Consider the following 21,998-nt stretch of genomic DNA (forward strand, 5'->3'; position numbering starts at 1 on the left):
TAATATTACTACAAATATTCCCTGTGGAAATTTAGAATACACGCTCACCGAAAGTGCGTGTAGTTTTGTGCAATGAGGAGTTCGCCCCACAATTTGTCTGAAATCTTATTCAACCGTCCGATCAACCCATCCAACGGCAGCCGACTGAAAAACAACAATAAGTTTTACTTTCGCAATTCATCCCTAGATCAACCTTCCACGGCCCTTCCCTGCGATCTAGAAGTTAAAAACAAAGTCCAAACATAACACCCGAAAAAATAAATTTGGTAAGCACATTCCCGTCATTTTGTGAAAAAATTGTATGCACGCTCGCAGCTGCAGATATTTTTTGTTGGATTTATAAGGGATTTGCTCGAATCGATCGGGTTAAGTAAGTTTTTGTTTCTCTCACTAAAATTATTGAAATTTTAGAAATTAACGCGTTTCAAATGTGCTGTAGTTTTTTTCGCCCAAAAAATTGTGGAAAGAAAGAAAAAACCCAATTATGGCACTCGCATTAGGTTCACTAAATGATGGAACAAAATGTTGGAAAGTTGAAGCAATTTGGGTCTTCTTTTGATCAATCATTTCAGGAAAATTAGATGCCATTAAGTTGGATCGAGTCCATAATAGATCCGCAAACCCTTATGTAGGCATTTTATGTCAATCTAGAATGGGTTATCAAAATGAAATAAAGGAAAGGAATATTCCGATGATTGTTTTATGGTAGGAATTTGTTTATTGTGCAACGAATTGGAGTTTCTCCTTGTAAGTTTATTTTTTCCAAAAGCTGACTTCGTCTGGTTTCTCGTAACTTGATTGGAATTCTGTGGCATAAGGCCATCAAATGGATACATGTTATAAAAATAAAGCACTATTTAATCATTGAATTTCATCTGTACTATTCTTTTTTGGAATTAAATAATATAATGCCATCTCTATCATGTTAGAGAGTTTGCATAGTTTTGTGAAAAATTTGTTCTATATTACTCTGTCAACTTCTCTTGAGACTCCTTGCAGGGTAACCCGTAGTTTTGGATGCAACGAATGAGGCATATCTCTTCCTTGTCTGTTTGGTATGCCATTTCATTTGAGTTAGAGCCGATACATTACCTTCATTTTTATATGGCAGCAATAATTTCGGATATGGTGTTCTACCCATATTTGGAGGCAAAACCTAGTCTGTTGGATTTGTCATTTTGCCGAAAGTCATTATCATCTGGAACTCCAAATATGAAATTCAATGGCTTTGTAATTTCATTGCATTTCGTTCAACTGTACATCATGATTTTGCAAGAGAAAGATTTGGTGGATAAAAAACTGCGTAAAAAAGAAATTATTGGATATCCTCTATCCACTAAAGGAAGAAGACCTAGTCGTAGACACATTATTTGTGGCAAATTGAACTAAAGTCCCTTTATATCAAAGCCATTTCTTTTATAATTCCACCACAACCCTTTGGGCATCTATGTAGCAATTTAGAATTTGACCATAAACTTCTTATTTCTGCAGATGGTAGATGGCTGCTTAGCATATCCTAGATTATATCAGATGTTCCTTGTGATGACTTGTTGTCCGGTCACCCATAATGTACTAACATGCTTTAACCAACAAGCCATTGGCTCATGGATGTTTAAAATTTATATATCGGGTCACAGGTGACCAGAAGCTTACACGACACAGATAGGGAGTTCTTAAAGGTAGTTCCAGAGCAATGGTTATTGATTGGCCTTATCGCATCTAATCATAGATGCTTTGAATTAGCAGACCACAATTTGGCTGTATTGTAAATATTGCATATGACTCTGGTTTAGCCTACATCATTCCTCTTGACTCAAAACCTTTGATGGTGGTCTAGATTGCTTTCTGGATCTGTCTGTGCTTTATTTGCATCCGATTTGCTTGGTTTTCAGTTCTAGAAATTAGAAAAACCATGGTGAGTGGTTGTGGTATAATTGGTGAAGACCTTCGGATCTTATAGGGTTTTCCTGGTTTCCTTTCTTACTGTGAGCATTTTCCTAAAACAGTCACACAGGTTGAAGTTGGGTTTGAGCCTGGTGCAATTTTTCGCAAATAGTTTATCCCTCTGACCTTAGTTATTATCCAAATGATTTTGATGAAACAAGAATGCTTTTCAATTTTGAGAAGGAAAAAAATTCAAAGCCTCCTGGAGTGATCTTGATGGACCTAATTATGTTTACCAACTTACATGTTTATAGTTCAATGCTTGAGAGGTGTTATAGAACTTTTTGAGATTGTAACATTAATATGAATGCAAAAACTTAGTTTTTGGTACTTGATTTATCAATTTTTCTTTTCACGAAGTGTCTTTTGTCCTTCTGTGTTCATTGTCTTCTTAAGAGGATGATTGAAGGCATTGCACCTGATTGTGTCAATAATGCTTGCTATCTTCTTTTTTGGTCTATGTTCCCCTTTTTTTGTTGTGTACTGTTGATTCTTTATTACATTTTTCTGTGTGATGTAGATACAGTCATTGCATGGTGCAACTGGTCACTGCATGGGTTATGACAGACTGTCTGATTGCACCAGTCAATGAAGACTTTAGTCTGAACAACGATCAATTCTCTTATATGCAGTGATTCCTGCTGGAAAATTGCATTGCTCAGTCAGTACTTGTATTACATTCTGGTTTTTCTCCTTAAGTTCATTTGAATAATGCATCATAGTTTTCTTCAATCTTTTTGGGCCTTCTTGATTTTTGTTGTTCTAGCCCTAGCTTCCTAATGCTAATGCTCTGTTTTACAAAATGTTACGTGTTTGTTATCATCTTGCTTTAGCCAATTACCTTATCCACAGCGTTATTTTTTAATCACATTCATCGGTTCCAATCAAACTTTTAAATTTGTAGCAATCAAGGGCAAGTTCTTGGAATGAAAAGAAAGCTACAAGTTTAAAAGATGCAATTTTTTCATGTACATATAAAAGTTCTATTTTTTTGATTGAAATTGATTTGTTAGATTTGGTGATAAATCATTAGATTTTTCCTTCATACAGTTCGAAGTTCAGCATGCTTTCTTTATTCTTTTACAACTTGATGACATCTCTATTATTGCATTCAAGCTCAAAACACTTTAAAGTAGTTTTCTTCTATTATTTGATTTATTCCTATGCCCTTTATTAAAGAAAATAAAATAATATTAATCTTGATTCATGAAATGCAAAAGCTGGATCAGCCAGTTGTTGCAGTTTTGCAAAATGGTCATTAATGTAAAATTTGCTAGTATCTAATTTAGAAGCTTCATTTTGGCCATTGAAAATTTCAGAAATTGAGATCCAGCCATAATCAGCGGTAATTCTTGGAATCTTATTCTGGAATGTACCATATGCGGACTGATTCTTTGTGTAATTTGATCCCTTAAAGTACACTTCTTTATCAAGGAATCTTTGAATGTGTTTCAAATCTGAACTTTTAAAAATCTTCCCTTATAATGTTGATGCACATCACAAAGTATTTGTAGAGACAAAGTTACAATGTAAATACTTGACAGCATTAAATTTCCAACTCTTTGATTCCTTGTTCAGTTGTTATTAGAAGAAAGTTCAAGTGGTTGGCCTTCAGTCATGTTTGGAAGTGGTCCCAAGACAAAAAGTATACTTGAGGCGAATTTTCCCATCTGAGACATGATCCCATGACACCTGCTATGCCTGGGTTGCCTTTGATGCATTATCATAGAAAAGAAATTGTCCACTTCCCGAGCCAGATGTTAACTTTTATTGGTTTTCCTCAACATACTCTGGACTTTTGGGGCACACTGCATTGCATCTTGAGGAAGATCTTGGACATTATTCGCCCTCCCTAATTCATTATTGTCAATAGATATTGGTTATGTGCCCAATTAATGGTGGTTGTAAATATTATTTCTAACGTAGTAACATGCTTGAATAAAGTTTTTAAAAATATTATTCTATGTGAAGATATTGTTGTGATTTTGCAATACTATACATATACTTAGATATATTTTGGATAAATTGCATGAGAGATATTTATACAATATATATGATCCTATTTCTAATGTCTCTCAATCTAATCCCATGTTGATGGCTGTAAGAATCACTCAAACAAATCTATTCACACCCAACCTCTTTTCTGAAGTTGGTCTTTTTCATTTTTCAACACTTCCCTAAACATCCATCTTTTGAACATTGTTCACCACATCTAACACTCCTTTATAGTAGTTGATACATACAATTCTAATATTGGGAGAGAAACAACTGAATGTGCGAAGGGGGGACAAAGCCTTATTTCAGCCTACTTACAGTTAGTAGTGGAAATGGCCAAACCGCATTTGCTGTTTACTTAGCAGGATTGAACCTTGCCAAACAACAATCACTTCAATAGCAGCAAACCACAATACATTCTCAGGTGGGACTTGTCCTCATCTCAATTACTGCTCTGGGTGGAAACTGGAACAGTTGTTTATTAAGTAGAACTTACCTCACAGAATAATTCTGCTAATCTTCAGTTGGTATGGGTCATCCTGAAGAACTTTTAGCTGGGTCTTTACCTAACCAGACAACTTCTTAGATAGTACTTTACCTCATCAAATTCCTAAAATAGAAATATGCCTTTTGAATCAACAACACTGGTCTTCTTTCAGAATAAACCTTGATAGAAAATCTTCTGTTACAAAATAACTGATGCAGTCTTTGAGCTCGTAATGAGCACAATAATACTGGAAGTTATTAACTAATCTCCTGTTGGTTTCTGTTCCCTCAAACTGGTAGATCCAAGTGGTCACGACTCATATCCACTGGACCACCAGAACATGCGGCTCGGGTGACTCTTTTGGGATCTCAAAAGGTCTTGACAAGTTATCTGAAAGCACTGATCTTCTAAATTGGACTGAATTCCCTCAATCAAAGTATGTTAATAAAGCTGTTGGAAACCATCAAGGCACCTTGTTACAAAATGATTGTTCTTCAGGCTTTGAAAAATGTCTTTTCATTGAACTGAAGTGAGAATTTTTTTAATTTTGACAAAACGTGAGAGCTGCTATAAAATCCTGTGTAGGGATGTTTTATGATGCTGTTTCACTCATTTTGGCAAAGTTTTTCAAAACAATTTATGCCATTAAAAAGTAGCGAACTTGACAGAAATTATTCAGGAAAATTATCTAAATGAGTCAATATAAAATCCATAAGAGCTAAGTAAAATGCTTCATGGTATTTTTGGAGACAATGTCCAACCAAATGTTATGTAAATTAAGTTGAATCTTCCAGGCTAGCTCAGAAATGTATGAGCCAGCTATAGGCTTTTTATCTATCTGCTACTTATAACTTGTTATTGTCACAAATAGTAAATTTTATAAACTAATCTACGTTAAAAACTTTCTACTGAAAGTGGACGTGCCTTCTTGAGCCATTATGCTCTCTCTCCAGCCCATTGCTTGTGCTCCACCATTCCATGGTTTATTGGTTTTGCGCATTAGCTCTATGGTTGCAAAGAAAACACTTTGGATGTTCATATATTTTAAATGAGTGGATATCCTTTGTGTGCAGACAGCTTCCCACATTCGGGCAATGCTGTTCTGCATTGATTTCTCTTAATCAGAGACTTACACAAACATGTATTTTGAAATTACCTGACTGGTTTTACAGCAGTAGCCATTTGTATGATTCTACATCTTGTATAAATCTCATAACAATTTGGCCAATCACAACAGAACCTCTCCTAAAATATATGGCACTTCAAATCTTGCTCATTTACTCCCATATGCTGACTTTACTCCTCTTTATTGCCAACTGCTTCTGCTGATACTCCTCGTCTTTCTACACCCCTTCCCATCAGGCAAATGCTCATACATAACAAACATGATTGGAAGAGAAAAAGGGCTTTGATTTTTACAAAACAAAAGAATTACAGAAAACTCTCACTAATCCAAAAAAGAAACCATTCTGAATTGAGGCAACCTGTGTTGCTACCACTTTGGTCTTTGAACAAATATTGTCATATCACTCCTTTGTTAATCTGTTTTAGTAAAATGTTGCACATTTGCAATAAAATGTACATACTGGGTTTATTTTGAATAATAGAAGCAAGATATTTAGGTTTTATTTATAATTTTTTTGAACCCAATCTTATTCTGAGTGATTGTTTTTAAGTGTAACAATCATTCAACAGGTATATTCACAGCTATGTTCCACAAGCTTTTGGGGACAGGTATGGCAGGGACAGGTTTCAGGGATGGTAGTACTGAGACCATTTTTTGGGGATTTATTCATATGTGTGTGTGTGTGCGCATGCACGGAGGGGTTGTCATGTGGATTTCTAGAATATATATAATATTTATAGTTAAATGAAACCATTTAAGCATCATTCAATGGGCTTTTAAGTTTTGCCTCTTTTTTAATATGATTTTCAATTGTTTAACTGATAAATTATTTTTATATTAGAAATTAAAGGACCTAAAATCAAAAGTAGAGAGACTTGCACAGCTAAAACCAGATTCTCTGATATCTTCTGTAAATTAAGATGCTGCTATAGACGAAGATGACTTCGGCAGATACCCACAAATGCCAAGGCTACTGCAGATGAGTTTCATTGTTTATAACTTATAATAGGATTATTTTACAGGCAGGGGGCTGAGTAAGCAGCAGCAAAACACAAACTCATTCACAAAGACAGTTTCTGAAAGCAGATACATGTTTTTAATATGTTTGGTAGCATTTTGTGAGAAAAAAGCAAAACCCTAAATTAAATTCAGTTTCCAAACCTATGGTATTGTTTTTTTCCTTTACAAAATTAAATCATGGTTTTGAAAGAATTTTAGGGTTATTAAAATGTGGATTGGAGCAGCACTATAGCAATATTTTTGTAAGAACAGGTAAAAATGTGCTTTTACAGTTTTTACTATTGGTACACTTGGACATCACTATACTGTTGAGGGACATCTTAAATGTTCCCAGCTGTCTCTAGGATGACTAGACATTTTTCAGATATTTCCTTGTATTGTGCCATTTTGGGGATGTTCTGCAATTCTGAACTTTCGTACAATCTTGGAAACACCACTAGGGATGGGGCTGGCAATGGCTATTGGAGGGCTGAGAATTTGTGTGTGTGGAACATTGGTTCGCTCCAAGCCTAAATTGTATTCTATATTATAGCAATCATTACTTTAGTGAAAACTAACTGTGGGAGGTTATAAGGGGAAGTGATAATCCTCTGAAGTTGAGTGGGTGTGAGATCTCATTGCTGATCTTGTCTTTTATAATGATGAAGAATGTACACTCTTTTAAGTCAGCAGTTATTCTACGAGACTAAGTAGTCCTTGATTCTTTGCAATTTCATGCTTAGTTTGATGTTAGTAATTGTTAGGGAACCAGTTCCTTTATTTGTTTGTTTGCCTAAAGTGTCCAGTTGTTTGGATTTGCATGGAATTAGCAATACATTTTGATTTCTTTGTTTTCCTTCCAGAGTTAGGTTGTAGTTCAAGGTGATTTTTATGCTGGTTTTTAATGTTTGAGCGTGATTGGGTCAAGGGTAGGGGCCAAATGAATGACAGCTTTGTGCTTTTAGCTAACACTGAAGACACCCAGAAAGGATTCAACATCTCAATACTAATACATGCAACGATTAAGATCTTTGGTAACACAAGTATTTTAAACTGTAGTTGGATTTGATTCAGTACACAAGATAGTCAGACATGCTTCAATTCTGCATTAAAACAGACATTCTCTTTCGAGAGTACAACAAATCTACATCTGTGAATGCCAAACTTAAACAATGTATTATATCCATTTTTTGGTTTAAATTACATAAACCATTTCAAACGTTGGCACCACTAGACATTAAAATTTTATCTAACAATATGCACCCAAGGTTTTAGGGAAATTTTGATAGTATCCATTGTAAATAAAAACATTGGACAGACATGCAATGCACTTTATTCCAGTAAATGGGACAAAATCCAAATGCTGATAACATCTAGTTTCCACACTTGGCCTTCCATGCAACTTGCAACTTTTGGTTTTTACCTCTCCTTTGTTTGGAAGTACCTCTCATTCAATTGTCAAACATCATATGTAGTTTTCCTCTCCACTTGGGAACTGAATTAGAAATTGCATGCATGGTAAAAGTATAAGCCCTGTCCAAGGGGAATGTTATCCAACAATTGAAAATAGCCAGATAGGGTTTCCTATTCAAAATACAATAGATTCTTGATAACTCAATGATATAATATGTAAGAATAATCAAAATGAAAATCCTTGATATTTTTTATGTCATGGGATCTCACAGTTCTTATTTGTGAACATAAACAAATACCATTTTTTGTAAATTGTAATTGTCTAAATCTTGAGACAGTCCTACATCAAATAATTGAGTTAAGAGCCGAGTGTTAGAACTTAGAACCACTCTTTTAGCTTGTATAAACCTCAACGCTACCCGTCATTGGGTGCAAGTTCTTATAAAAAATACCCTTGTTTGACCACTTTGAGCTTTTGGCTAGGCTATATCCTGTCTACTAGAATAATATCTCCTTAGTTATTTTGTTTCTATATTTAGTGGTCACTTCCAGATGTTGTAGATATTTTGTATAATAGATTCTTTTTATTGTTTGCATGTTTCTTTTTGGAAACATTTCTCATGTGATTTCTATAAGAACATTTTGTTTTTTGTTAATATGCATTCAATTATTTGCCAATTGCTTTGTAATATGGCATTAGAGTGATCTCTTTTTTTTGAAGAAAATTTATGATTTGATAAGTAGGAGATATTTTCCACAGCAATTCAAATTGTGATATTGCTATCAGGATTCAACTATGTAGTTTTTGAATTAAACTCATTGACCCATGTTTCATGAATAGTTGTTCACACAAACTCATCTCTCATGAGAATGGATGGGACACTTAGCACTCGTTGGATCTAGGTGATGCTCATAGAGGTGAAGCACCAGTACTTACCGGGAGGTCACCTATCCTAATCCTTCATGGTTAAACCCACTCTAATTGCAACCTTGTTTGCAAAACCTTCACTAGGTGTTGTGCCTTAATCCGACATAATTTTTACTTTTTGAAAATAGCTGGGATTGGCCTTGTAGAACTTGTTTTTCACAATCATGATTGATGACCAAGTTTCTTGCGAGATCATCTTAATAAAATCTAAGGCATTTGAGATCACTTGGAAACCATTGGATGTGAAATGGAAGAAGACATGGTGGTGATCACCTTGAAGAGTCTCCCATCTTCCCATGAGCATTTTTTTGAAACTTTCAACATTGCTTCCACTCATTTTGATGTTTCATTTTTCAATCTTTTGCATAATGCTTCTACAACAAGATCTCTAGAAACAACAATTCCATAGTAGTATCAATTCATCTTCAAACACATTAGCCTTCTCAACTAAATCCACAAGCAACTATCAGATTCTTTCAATCTTATCAGCAAAATCCCTATGCTCTGTCTTAAGAAGGTCCAAAGAAGAAGAATATTCAGTGCAACTACTGACACAATTTTGGTCATACGAAGTTGAATTGTAGTAAACACGTTGCTAAAGCCAAGCAATCTGGTTCACAGCCTCTAGCACATGTTGTAGAGCACATAGTGGAGGGTGAGTTTGCCTTTTACAACTTCATGCCTAAAAGACCTGCAGATCAAGTAAAATCCTTTGCTTGATGTATTGATTCAGGTGCCTTCTGCTACTTCACTCATTTTGGGGATTGGCTCACAAATTTCCTGCCATTCTTGAATTTAGCTATTGGTACACTATTGTGGGGAAAGGCAATATATAGATATACTCTAGAGGAATGAAGCCCATTTTTCTTGATGTGTACTATTTTCCAGGAATGAAAGTCAACCTTCTTGTATTCAATCAGATTTTGAGATGTTCCCCTCGGCTAGATGTAACCTTTAGTTCACATCAGTGCAATATCTTTTATCGAGAGACTCAGTCTATTGTTGTTGGGTCTTGAGGATCATGGTCTATTTAGACTTCTTGGCTTTGGTGATTGTAAGGAGTTTGCTATGACAACCATTGCACCTCTATTAGTACACTTTTGGTATGAGGTATACAAACACTTAAATGGGCACCATCTTTCTTAGCTTGTTCGAGAAATCTCGTCATTAGTCTACTAGAGATTCAGATCCAAAACCTTGGAGTTTGTGGAACATGTTGGGCTGGGAAGCAACAGTGCATTCCACTTTTAGATGGCAACTCTTGGAGAGCTAACACATTACAACTGATCCATGCTGATATCTGTGGATCTATGGCTACTCCTTTTGTCACTGGGACTAGGTATTTTTTACTTTACGTTAATGATTTCAGTCATATAATGTGAGTGTATTTCCTTATAAAAATTATAGGTGCTTGTTTTGTTTCAAATGTTCAAAGCTTTTGTAGAAAAAGAGTCTGGACAACATATTGTTGCTCTTATAACAGATAATGGGGGAGAATTCTATTATACTGACTTATCCCATTTCTATGAGCATGGCATAAAGCGCTAATTAACATCCTACAATCCTCAACAAGATGCTGTCGTTGAGTGTAGAAACCACATAAATACCGAAGTGGCTTGTCTATGCTTAAATACAAGAGTGTTCGAAAGAAATTTTGGGCTGAAAAGTAGTTCACATTGTTGTTTATTTTCTCACCCACTCTCCTACATTGGATGTCAAGAAGAATACTCTGGAAGAGGCTTGGTTAGATTGTAAGCCCAAAATCATTCATCTTAAAGTTTTTGGCTCCACTTCTTTTTTCTAGATTCCTAATGCTAACTGCACCATGATAGATGCCAGGAGCCAAAAACTCATCCTAACCGGCTATAGTGATAATCACAAAGCTTACTTATTAGTTTACATTGAGAGTAGTTGTCTCATCTTCAGTTGTGATGTGGTTTTTGATGAGGAACAAGGGCCATTTCATCTTTCTCCTCTAGTTATGGATTCAAGCAATGTTAGTTGTTAGTTAAGACTCGGGAAATCTGGATGTTATAGTTTGGTAGGTGTTGCATGACATCTTTATCTCCCAATCTAAGTATGCACTGACTTTGTTAGACAAATTCAAAATGTAGGACTGCAAACTTGCATCACACCTATGGATTTTGGTTTATAATTGTCAGCAAAATTTGGTTCACCAGTTGAGAATGAATTCACATATAGGCAACTAGGTGCATCTTGAACTATCTCATCATCACTAGACCTGATCTCAACTTTGCAGTGGGTTACATATCTTGCTTCATGACAACTCCCACTTGAGATCATTGGGCAACAACGAAGTGAATCTTGCGCTATTTCAAAGGTACACTGCACTTTGATATCCTTTATGGACAATCCAAAGGTCCTCGATTATCGGTTGCATACACTTGGACCGGGAAGGCTTTGTTGATGACAAAAAGTCGACTTCCAGATATGTCTTTAGGTTGGGCACATGTGCTATCACTTGGACCAATAAGAAGCAGTAGGCAATAGCTCTTTCCTTCACCGAATCTGAATTTTAGGCAACCATAAAAGCAGGTTGTGAAGTGATTTTGCTTTGAAGGGTGCTTTCTGACATCCATATATCTTTGGCACTCTTCTTTGATAGTCAAGGCATGCTCAAACTTGCCAAAAATCTAGTCTTCCATTACAAATCAAGCATATTGACATTCATTGTCATTTCATCCGCCAACAGCTTGAAGATGGATCCATGGATTTGCAAATTGTTATTACAATGGACCAAACTGCTGATATTCTCACCAAGTTCTTGCTTCTAGAGAAGTTTGTCAAATTCAAGGGGCAGCATGGTGTCGTTGATAAGTTGATCATCAAGGGAGGGTATTAGAATTATAACAACTTAGTTATATTTGCAGCTTGGTGTTGCTGACAAGTTGACCATCAAGGGAGGGTAGTAGAATTATAACACCTTAGTTATATTGTTTCTATATTTAATGGCCACTTCTAGATATTGTAGATATTTTGTATAATAAATCTTTTCTATTATTTGCACTTTTCTTTTTAGAAACATCGCTCATGTAATTTCTATAAGATCGTTTTATTCTTTGTTAATATGCATTCAATTATTTACCAGTTACTTTGTAATATTGTCTTCCTCTTCCAAGCTTATTCTACCATTCCAACTTTCAAAATTTTAATGGATCTTTGTTCACCAAAACATTGGTCACATCTATGATGTTTCCTTTCTGAAACATGATTTAATAAGAAATAATAATAAAATTAAAACTATAAAAGTAAATTAATAAATAATAAATTTAATACAATATAATCTCAAGAGAAAAATTGAGCTAATACATCAAAGATCATAGATGGAGAATAAGCAGTGATATGAGATGAAGAACATACATGATAAAGTAAATAGTAATGTCAATTAAAGATAAACCACCATGGACAAAATTCTATTTCTGAGAGCTAATAGCCATTTGAAGATTTTCCCAAAGAAGAATTGCCGTATAGGACCATGATATTAATTGACAATCATAATATTATATTCTGAAGATATCAATTATGTCTCTAAATATCTTTGGTGTGGAGTTCAACTCGGGAGTCTATCAATCTATCCTCTGGTAAGTGTGTGGTGGCATAAGAATTCACTATTGAGTTCCTTTGCATTTCAACAGAGATTTTCAGACCATTGGCTGTAATTATATGTATTTGACATAAGTGTAGCAAGGGCCAATTATTATATCACATATTCTGCAGTGGAGTTCAGTGACGTGAAATATTCATTAATATTGGGCATAAAGTTTAAACTATAATTATGACTATTGCCTTTATACGTATCCAATTTATTGTGCGAGCTCTTGGGCATTGAGTCTGGCAAATATAGATTGTGATTGTGAAAGGCATGATAGTAATTCCATCATCAACATTTACATAAAGATTAATGATAAACTAAGGGCATGCTAATATTAGAGTCAATGTTATTATGAAGAGTCATCCATATTGTGGCAGCAATGATAATACTGCAGCATGATTTATGATAGACATTTAGTACCAAAGAGAACTATTAAGAGGTATACCAATGGCATTGTGAAGGATTTAATAATTAGTACATGCGATTACAAGGTGACTAATCTGTATATCAAACCGATTACTCAGGTAAGCCAACGGACATGCCCTTTGGAGACATCCATTGTATGGCAAGATATTAAGAAATATTCAGTAGCATTCATTAAGCATCATCGAACAACCCACTGGATTATCTCTTTACGAATTGCTGGAATCATAGGGAACAGATTGAACCATTAGCAAAGGACATATATGACTGTACTATTCATCATCAACTAAATTACAAATACCATCATGTAGATGATAGACACAATGAGCATGGGAATAACATTTGTAAATACATATTGCTATGGCATATATTAACAGCAAAAACTTATAAGATAGTGATAATCAATTTTATTTCATTTTAGAATTTAAACATTTATGTTATACACACACACACTCACACATTATATATATATAATCTGTGACTGCAGATTATTGCTTAATTTTATACACACACACACTCTTCCTGATATATGCACTACATTACCACCCTAAGTCTGTTATGGTTTGGGCATGATTTGTTGTATGTGGAGCCTAATCAGACTCAGATTAATTTCCTCCACCTCGTTCAGCGCAGCTTCCCCCCAGTTTTTCTATAGGGGTTTGGGGGTAACGCCCAAGGCAGGGTTTTGGGATCATGCCCTTGGTGTGCTCCCAGTTGCAATATAGGTCGGGTTCAGGGGCAGCGCCCCCGAAGCTGATAGCAAATTTACTATGTAAAAGGTGTTGGGAGTTAATTTTCTATTGGACGAAATATTCTAGCCCTAATTTAGTAAGCGGCATAAACCTTGTATAGAATGCCTTAGGGTTAGGGATTTTATAATGTATGATGAATTAGTAGGTTCTTGTGGCAGTATTGAGTTGCAATGGATTGTAGATTGTAATTGTCATGTCCCCAATTTTTTGGTGACAGTTCGATTTAATTAATTTAATTAATCTGGTTGTCCAAGGACGACTAATTAATTATTTTAATTAAATACATAATATTAAAAGATAACCTTGTATTTAATAAAGTGACTTGGAAAATATTTAATAAAGTCACTTGAGGGATAAGATCAAAAATGTTCTAGAAGTCTCTGGAGAAGATGGAGGGAAAAGAATAAATAGGCACCCCGGGGCTCCATTCAAGGTAGGCAGTTGTTTATCTCTCTTTTGATTTCATGTTGTGATTCAATCACAGGTGCATTGTGGAACCTAGGGTTTTCGCAATTGTCACAGTTGGCCATTGAGAACGATAACTCTCAATAGGTACGCAATTTTGAGGGTGTGGAATATCATCTGAATTATTGCAGATTGGAGGTGACATTCAGTCATTTCATCAAGATAGTAATCGGAGGTCTAAGGCCAGCATTTGAGATTCATGCATCATTAATCATTGGAGGATTAGCTAGAGTGGAAATTATCGCCATCTCCACAAATTATTGCAGGAAATTGTTTGACATCAGATTTAAGGATTCAGTTTAATAGAGACCGTTAGCAATTAAAAAATTGCATGAAGGAAGAGAACCAGGTTTGTAAGAACTTTCTTCATATCAGAGCCAAGGGAACGGCTAAGTCGCGGAAGGGGAACCAAGGTTTACATATAAGCTAGCCCAAGCCATTTAGTAGTCGCAGAGACTCGGAATCATTTGTGGAAATTGTAGAAGCAGTTTGAAGTATATGTTTCGTGGAATGCATCAGCTCAGGGAGTCGGATTGAAGGGTTTAGCGTGGCCAGATTTTATCAGCTCTAGGGCCCGGTCTGAGGAATTTCAGCAGGAGCACTTTCGAAAGACTGTCTGTTACAAAGTTTTTGCACCCCCTTGCCACAGTTGGTAACAGCACGAACTGCGGAATTAGGGCATCCGCTAAGGATTTTCCCCGACTGTTGCAGACCACTTACGGGTCGGGCTGAAGGTGTCACCTAAGTGACGCTTTAAGAGCTAACGGACTTGGCAATAGCAAACTCTGTCTTCCGTTCCAGCAAGCAATCAAGACCAACATTCGCCATTGCATCAGGAGTCTGGGAAATTAATCGCAGACCAGTATAGTTCGCCGCCAGAGATGGAAATTTGTTAGGAGCCCCACGCTTGGTCGGATTTGCGGGTAAATTGATCTGCACCCCGATGGCTTGGCGATATTGGGCTATATCCGCACCCTGTCGGCTTGGTCCATGACCGGATAGGCATTTTAAAAAAACGCAGAGCGAGCAGTCCGCGAGGAACAGACTGTGGGCGGATAAAGGAGACTCCAGGCCCGCCTACCACCGTTTCCGCTGTGATAGACAACGGGTACTGATGTGTGGAAAAGGGCGAATTCCTGAACACGATTTGGATAACCGCCGGCAGCATTTCGTGAAGGGTTATTAGCAACTCACGGGACTGAGCTTCTTCAGTATTTGAAATTCTGAGTATCAGATTTCAGGTCAGGATGGGAGATGCGAACTTCATGGGCAGATAAGAGCAGACTAGTAACAAGCATTTCATATAAGGTTTGGGTTAATATTTCTCTGGCTATCAAGGGTTACAAGTAATTCATTTAACCTTTGTAATTTTTGTACCCAAATTGTTATTTTCTCAAACAAGATTATTATTAGGAATAAGGAGTACTGGTTCTGAATATTAATAATGTCAATCATGATCTATTAAATCTGTTACAGCTAGCTCATCTGTTAAATAGTCTATTATTGTTTCATTAGTGATTATCACTCTTAGGGCTATTTCAGTGGTATCAGAGCTCGATTGCTAATTGTTTGACGAAATGTCAAACCTTTGAAGTTTTAGTATTTTTTGGTGCTGGAGAAAGCAATAACCTGTCAGGGTCATTTCAGTAATCAGGATGAAATCACTGGATAATTATATTGGACTTGCTGTTTGGTGGACGTAGCCCAGGGATTGGGTGAACAACGTTAAATATTTGTGTCTTCTGTTCATTTTTGCATATTTTATTCCTTTGTGATATTGGTTATATTTGCATGTAATTGTTATTATTGTCTCTTTGATCCTAAAATGATTTATATGTATACTCATCAAAGCGTAATAATTTAGAGTACTTAATAGATGAGTACTGCACAAAGTAGGTATGACCCGTAGTTGAATGGACTGTGCTACATTATACAAAGGCACTAGGTAAAGCCTGCAGTAGAATGGGCATAGGTTACATCAGGTTACATCATACAAAGACACTAACGTGTGAGGGGTAATCTATATGGAATTTAAATACTATGAGTAGGATTCCTAAAGTCCAAATATGCATTGGTTATTGTTGTCTCATCACTAGTTTAGAATTGTATGTCTCTTAAATTATCAAACCATAAAGCTTAAGGTGGATTATATTACACTAACAACTAATTGTATTGTGTGTGTGTGTGTGTGCGCGCGCGCATGTGTGTGTCCCTTATTTGGTGATTGCAAGACCTAAAAAGGCATTTTTAGTGATCAAGTTACATTTTTAAATGTCCTACAATTCTTATTTTAAAAGGAATCTGTGCTTCTAGAGCAAAATTGGGCAATCTCAAAAAGGGGACATTACAACATCCAACAGTTGTTTGTTCTCCATTCCCTTTCTTGTAAAGTCCCTTCAATTATCAAGCATTGCCCTCTACCTGTGGCTCCTCGCATCCATATTGCTTCTGTAAACCATCCAATCTTATGTCTGCAATCCATATTGCTTCTGTATATCATCTGACCTCAGAAAAATGATCTTGCTTCTTTGCTTTATGTGCAAGACATTCCTCCAGTCTCAACTAAATTTGCATGATGGATTTAAACAAGTAATCAATAGTTTCGTTGTCACCTCCGAACCCACCTTCCTTTGTTGCTAACACTGTTTGAGTTGCACATGCACCCAAACCTTCTTTGAGTATCTTTGGCTTAGATTCACACACCTTATCACCCAGTATCAGTTTTATGTCCTTGAAAAGACATTCTTCCTCTACCTCATCTTATTGTTGATTTACAAAGAACATGTATCCTTGGTCTATCAAATTCCTCATGTTTTCTTCCCATATTTCCTTAGTCTAGCAACTATTCTGTTCATAAAAGATAATCTTACCTGTCTTGCCAGAATTCATCTAGCTATTTTTTCAGGAGGCATCTTAACTCTCGAGTCACTCTCATCTGCACATTAGTACGATTCTCTTAACTATTTTGTTATAATTAAATTAAATTGGAGCAATACACGGTGATCAATGTTTATATGGTGAAGGAATTCCTATTTTTAAGAAACGAACTATATTGGGCTTTTCACCCTTGAGCCTCTTTCCTGATTCACATGTATATTGATTTAAAAAAAATTAATTATTTTTTTGCTCAGATGTGCGTGGGACAATTGATCAAGCGAAGCACCATGGGGTTAAATTTTTAATCAATGTTTTATGATAAACAAGATAATAAAATCTTTTTTTTTCTTGGGATCAAATTACATAAGCCAACATTTACAACACAAAGCTTTAGATTTTTACCCAACAACATGGTCCCAAGATTCTGTGAAATATTTTACAGTTCCTTTATAAAACAACAGTTTCACGCATTCAACATCATATTAATCCAACACATGCAACAAATCACATGTTCACAATCTTTGGTCTCCATGATTGAGCTTCTTGTCTCACGCTTTGCCCATCCTTTCTTTACAAGCTAACTCCCTCAATTTTCAAGTTTTAAAAATAATTTATGTTTCTAGTAGGGAGCTAAATTGGAATTTGCATCATGTCAAGAGTGAACCTCTGTCACCAAAGCGAATATCATCCATTGGCTAAAAATATCCGTGGGGGCACATTCTTCAATATGCAATTGATGTTTCAAGTTTCAACGATCTTACACTTGGCTTAATCTACCCAGCTATGACATGTCATAGTTGCTGTCATATGCAACCCTTTCATTGAAGAGGCATCATAACTTGTTAAGATTCATTTCACAAGAGACAAGAGTCGAATTACATGAGAAATAAATAATAATATTCTAAATAGTTAGAAAATGAAATCTTCAAGATTTTTTGTTATATAAGATCCTATAGTCTTTATTCATGAACACAAATAAAAAGAATTTCAATTTTGATGCTGATTTCCCCAACTTTGAGATGCTTCTGCACATGGGGCAGTGCTTTAGCATTCATATTCTTTGAAACATATGAGCAGAAATAATCTCTTTCTCTGCAATCCAGATTTATATTTAATTTTACATTTTCTATTTTGAATTCTACAATTTTACATTTTATTGTTTTGCAAGTTCTGTTGTTGGTGGAGATTTTTTTTGCTTATGTGATTACTTTCAGAGATTGTTCTTTTGGAGATGCAAATTGGTAATGACTTTGCCTTTTGAATTGTAATCTCATAATGGCTTGAAGTTTTCTGTTATTTGTATTGTGTGATTTAAGATGCAATTTTCAAATTATATTTATTTTTTGTTCACAGGTTTTAGGAAATGGCAGAGCAAGAAGCTAAGGGATTTGAATTTGAAAAGAAGGCTGATAAAAAGATCCAAGGATGGACTATTTTTGGTTCTAAATATGATGATGCTGCAGAACTCTATGAAAAGGCTGGCAACTCATTTAAGATTGCAAAATCCTGTAAGGTGCACTTTACTTTATAACTCCTTGTATGGGGGACTTTAAAATCAAGCAGGCATCTGAGAAAAACATTTTGTCTGCAATCTGTGAATTTTGTAGTATGGAATGAGAAGACGTCTTTTACGTGTTACTCCTTTGTTTTAATGTAAGAAAGAAATGGCAATTTCTAATCAAGCTGGCATCTGATAATTTTTTTTTTTGTCTGAATATTGTGTATATCATAGCATAGAATGAGAAGACACCTATTACATGTTCTACTTCTTTGATTGGATGCAAGAAACAAATGATATTGACATCAACATTACAGCAGTTTACAATAGAAAGTTCTAGACAGGCCCACAAAGGGGAAGAAGTTAGAACATAAGCATAGAAATATAAAGCAAGAAGCTGTCGCCCCTGTCAAGAAACTGGTACATATAGCCAAGAAAGGGGAATGAGTTCCTCAAATTCTAATGCCAAGGAAAACTGGATCATTAAGCTCAAGGAAGAGAAAATGAATGTAATCTCCCCTAGTTGAAGCACTGTTGAGATATTTTCATCTATTTCCCACCCATTTCGTGAAGTCCCTAAGAGACAAAATCGGAAAAAAAAGAAAATAGATTAAGACTAGACTACACCATAGAAAGATTAAATAAGAAATAATAGGTGATATCATTTTTTTGAAATAAGATTCAAAAAAAATAATAATAAGTGATATATAAATAAATTAGCTAATTAATATTTCAAAAACAATTAAATAAATAATAATTTAAAATATAAAATAATACAAATATTCTATATTATCATAATATAAATATTATAATATACAATTACTTGATATATAATGTATTATTCTAATATAGATCTGATCTATATTATAATATATATACCAAATGTATAAATATATTTATAAATGTAAATACCAGACCTTGTAAATGGATTGACCTGGGGACTCAATATGGGCAAAGGGATACAACCACAGACTCATTTCTTTACCCCATTCCATGTGGGTATAAAGGAGGATTCAAGCAGGGAAAAAGAAAATAACCCAGGGCGTGATTGGTACCTGCAACCCAAGCAACACCAAATTCATATAGTCTGCGATAGAAGCAATAAATGGTGGCTAGCCAGAAGATAAAATATATGTGAATGCTGCTTGGGAGTGGTATATGGAGCAATTCATATGTAGAGTCAACACAAAAAACACAGTCAGCATTCATAATCCACTCAGCAGATAGCAAAGAAAGAATTGATTGGAGACGCCAAGATCACTGCTCTGCAACTTTACCGCTCAACTTTGAATTTGAATATTTAATTTGGTTGATGGCGGGCCCTGTGCCTCTGGATCCGCCTTCTTGCCCGGACTTGCAACTTGTGCTTGCGGTTTGCAGGGATTTGGAGGACAAGTTGGATGGTTGTGGGACCATTGGGGTTGATGGGATTTCTGACACTGCTGCTTTGGATAGTGGAGGCCCTGCTGGTTGTCCCCTGAAGGGTGGTCAGAAGCTGGCAGATGAAACCCTCTCGGGTTGGAAGAATGCGCTTGTTGGCCCCTTGAAGACTAAAGTCCCTTCGGAGGATCCCAAGATTTCCCATGGTCAAGATGGCCCTGTGATCTCCCTCCCAGATTTTTTGGTGGGCAATGTGACTTCTGGTCTTAAACTGTGTGTTGTTGGCAGATTTGTGGCATTTCGACCTACAATTGAGATGGTGCGTAAATGGGTCAGTCAGAAATGGAAGGTCAGGGGCAGTGTTGGTGTCTTTGCGATGCCTAGCGACCTCTTTTTTTTTAAGTTCATCTAGGAGGAGGATATCAACCTCATTCTCTTTGGTACTTGGTATTATCGGAAGCATTGTCTTGCCTTCACAAAATGGCATCCAGGCTTTGATGCAAGTGCAGAGTTGAACAAACTTGCCCCAATTTGGGTTAGATTACCTGGTTTGCCCCTGGAATTTCGGGATGATAAGATCCTAAGATGGGTGGGGAATTCTTTTGGTCATTTTGTCGCGGTGGACAAGGTGACTATGCAAATAACATGGCTGGTTTATGCAAGGTTCTGTGTGAATGTAGCCTTGATTCGTGCACTCCCCACTGTAGTTACACTGAAAACTAAATGGGGAGAGAAAGTCCAGCCTATAGAATATGAGAATGCGGGCCTGTTCTGCCAAAAAATGTGGTCACTTTGGACATCTTATTGTGGATTGCAAGGTCCAAATGCAGAAGGACAAACAGAAGGAGGGCTCTCCAGGGATTGTGATGGAAAAATTGGGAGAATCTTCTGATGCCTCAAAACAGGTCGCAGAGATTCATTCTAAGGAGATTCCCCCAGTGCTTTCCTCCCCGAACAAAAAATAGCCCTAGGGAGGGGAAAGCTTTGGAGGAAAAAGAAAAAATGGATGAATACCCCTTTAGAAGGGAGTTAGAGGAACTCGTGGGTTCACCCATGGGGGAGCTTGGGGATGGGACTTTGCTGGAGGAAGGCGAAATTGAGATTTCCCACCCTCATCCTGGCTCCCCAACAATTCAAGGAGGTGAGGGCTAGTAGGAAATTACGGCTGCAGGAGGAGATACTCAGGAGAGAGTGTGTACCCCATTAACAATGGTTAAAGCTTCCCCAGCGGAGATCGCAACAAAAGTGATGGAAAGCATAGATAAGGCTGATAAGGAGCTTAGCCCTACCTCATTACATGATGAGGATAATGGGGAATGGGAGGTTCAGAAAAAGAAGAGGAGGGGGGGAAAAAAACCAGATGTAGGAGCCTGTGGGACAGCTGGAAGACCTTCTAGCAGAGCAACCAGGACAAAGCAAACATCAAGGGATGTGGCCTGTGGTAAGCAACTTACGCTGGAGACAGTTACTAGAGAGAGGTAAGAAATGAAATTCCTCTCTTGGAATTTGAGGGGGTTAAATAACCCCCAAAAGCAATATGCTCTGAAACAATATGTATTTTAGGAAAAAGTTGATTGTGTTTTAATACAAGAAACTAAAATGTCTAGTGCTAGTTTTGATAAAATAGTTAGTCATATTTGGCCGAGTGCTGAGTATCTACATAGGGATGCTGATGGTGCCTCGGGGGGTATTGCTACTATGTGGAATGCGAACTCCATGAAGGGAACTAAGGTTTGGAAGGATACAATTTTTATATTTATTGATTTCCATTCTAGCACTCATTGTTGGGGGCTGATCAATATATATGCTTCTAATAGCAGATTAGGAAGGAAGGAAACGTATGATAAATTGGCTAGGATTACTGAAACTATGAAGGATAAACAAATGATGTGTATGGGAGATTTTAATACCCCCCTGTATCACTCGGAGAAATTGGGTGGAAACAGGGACTGCCCAAAAAGCTTGCAAAACCTTAATGAATTTATGAGCAAAATGGATTTTATAGATGTGGAACTAAGAGGGAACCCTTATACTTGGACTAACAATAGAAAGGGAAAGGACCTTATCCAGGTTAGATTGGATAGGTTATTGGTAACAG

The 21,998-nt window shown here is 36.3% G+C and overlaps 1 protein-coding gene across 4 annotated transcripts in view; it reads left to right on the forward strand.

Moving 5' to 3' along the window:
- Positions 1–268: 268 nt before the first annotated feature.
- LOC149555765 (alpha-soluble NSF attachment protein 2-like) overlaps positions 269–21,998 on the forward strand; it is a 77,941-nt gene continuing 56,211 nt past the window's right edge. Inside the window, exons 1-2 of one of the 4 annotated variants that reach the window (XM_089829917.1) lie at positions 269–370; positions 18,376–18,530. In XM_089829917.1, coding sequence (XP_089686043.1) covers positions 18,386–18,530 — 145 coding nt within the window. In that variant the 5' untranslated portion in view covers positions 269–370; positions 18,376–18,385. Of the gene's footprint in view, positions 371–536; positions 748–2,493; positions 2,629–17,895; positions 18,264–18,375; positions 18,531–21,998 lie in introns of those variants that run through there. The other 3 variants (XM_089829919.1, XM_089829916.1, XM_089829918.1) reach the window with 3 other exon arrangements.

This window comes from Cupressus sempervirens, chromosome 5, assembly GCF_028749045.1.
Source record: "Cupressus sempervirens isolate cs-2001-9-10 chromosome 5, ASM2874904v1, whole genome shotgun sequence".
Lineage (NCBI taxonomy): Eukaryota > Viridiplantae > Streptophyta > Pinopsida > Cupressales > Cupressaceae > Cupressus > Cupressus sempervirens.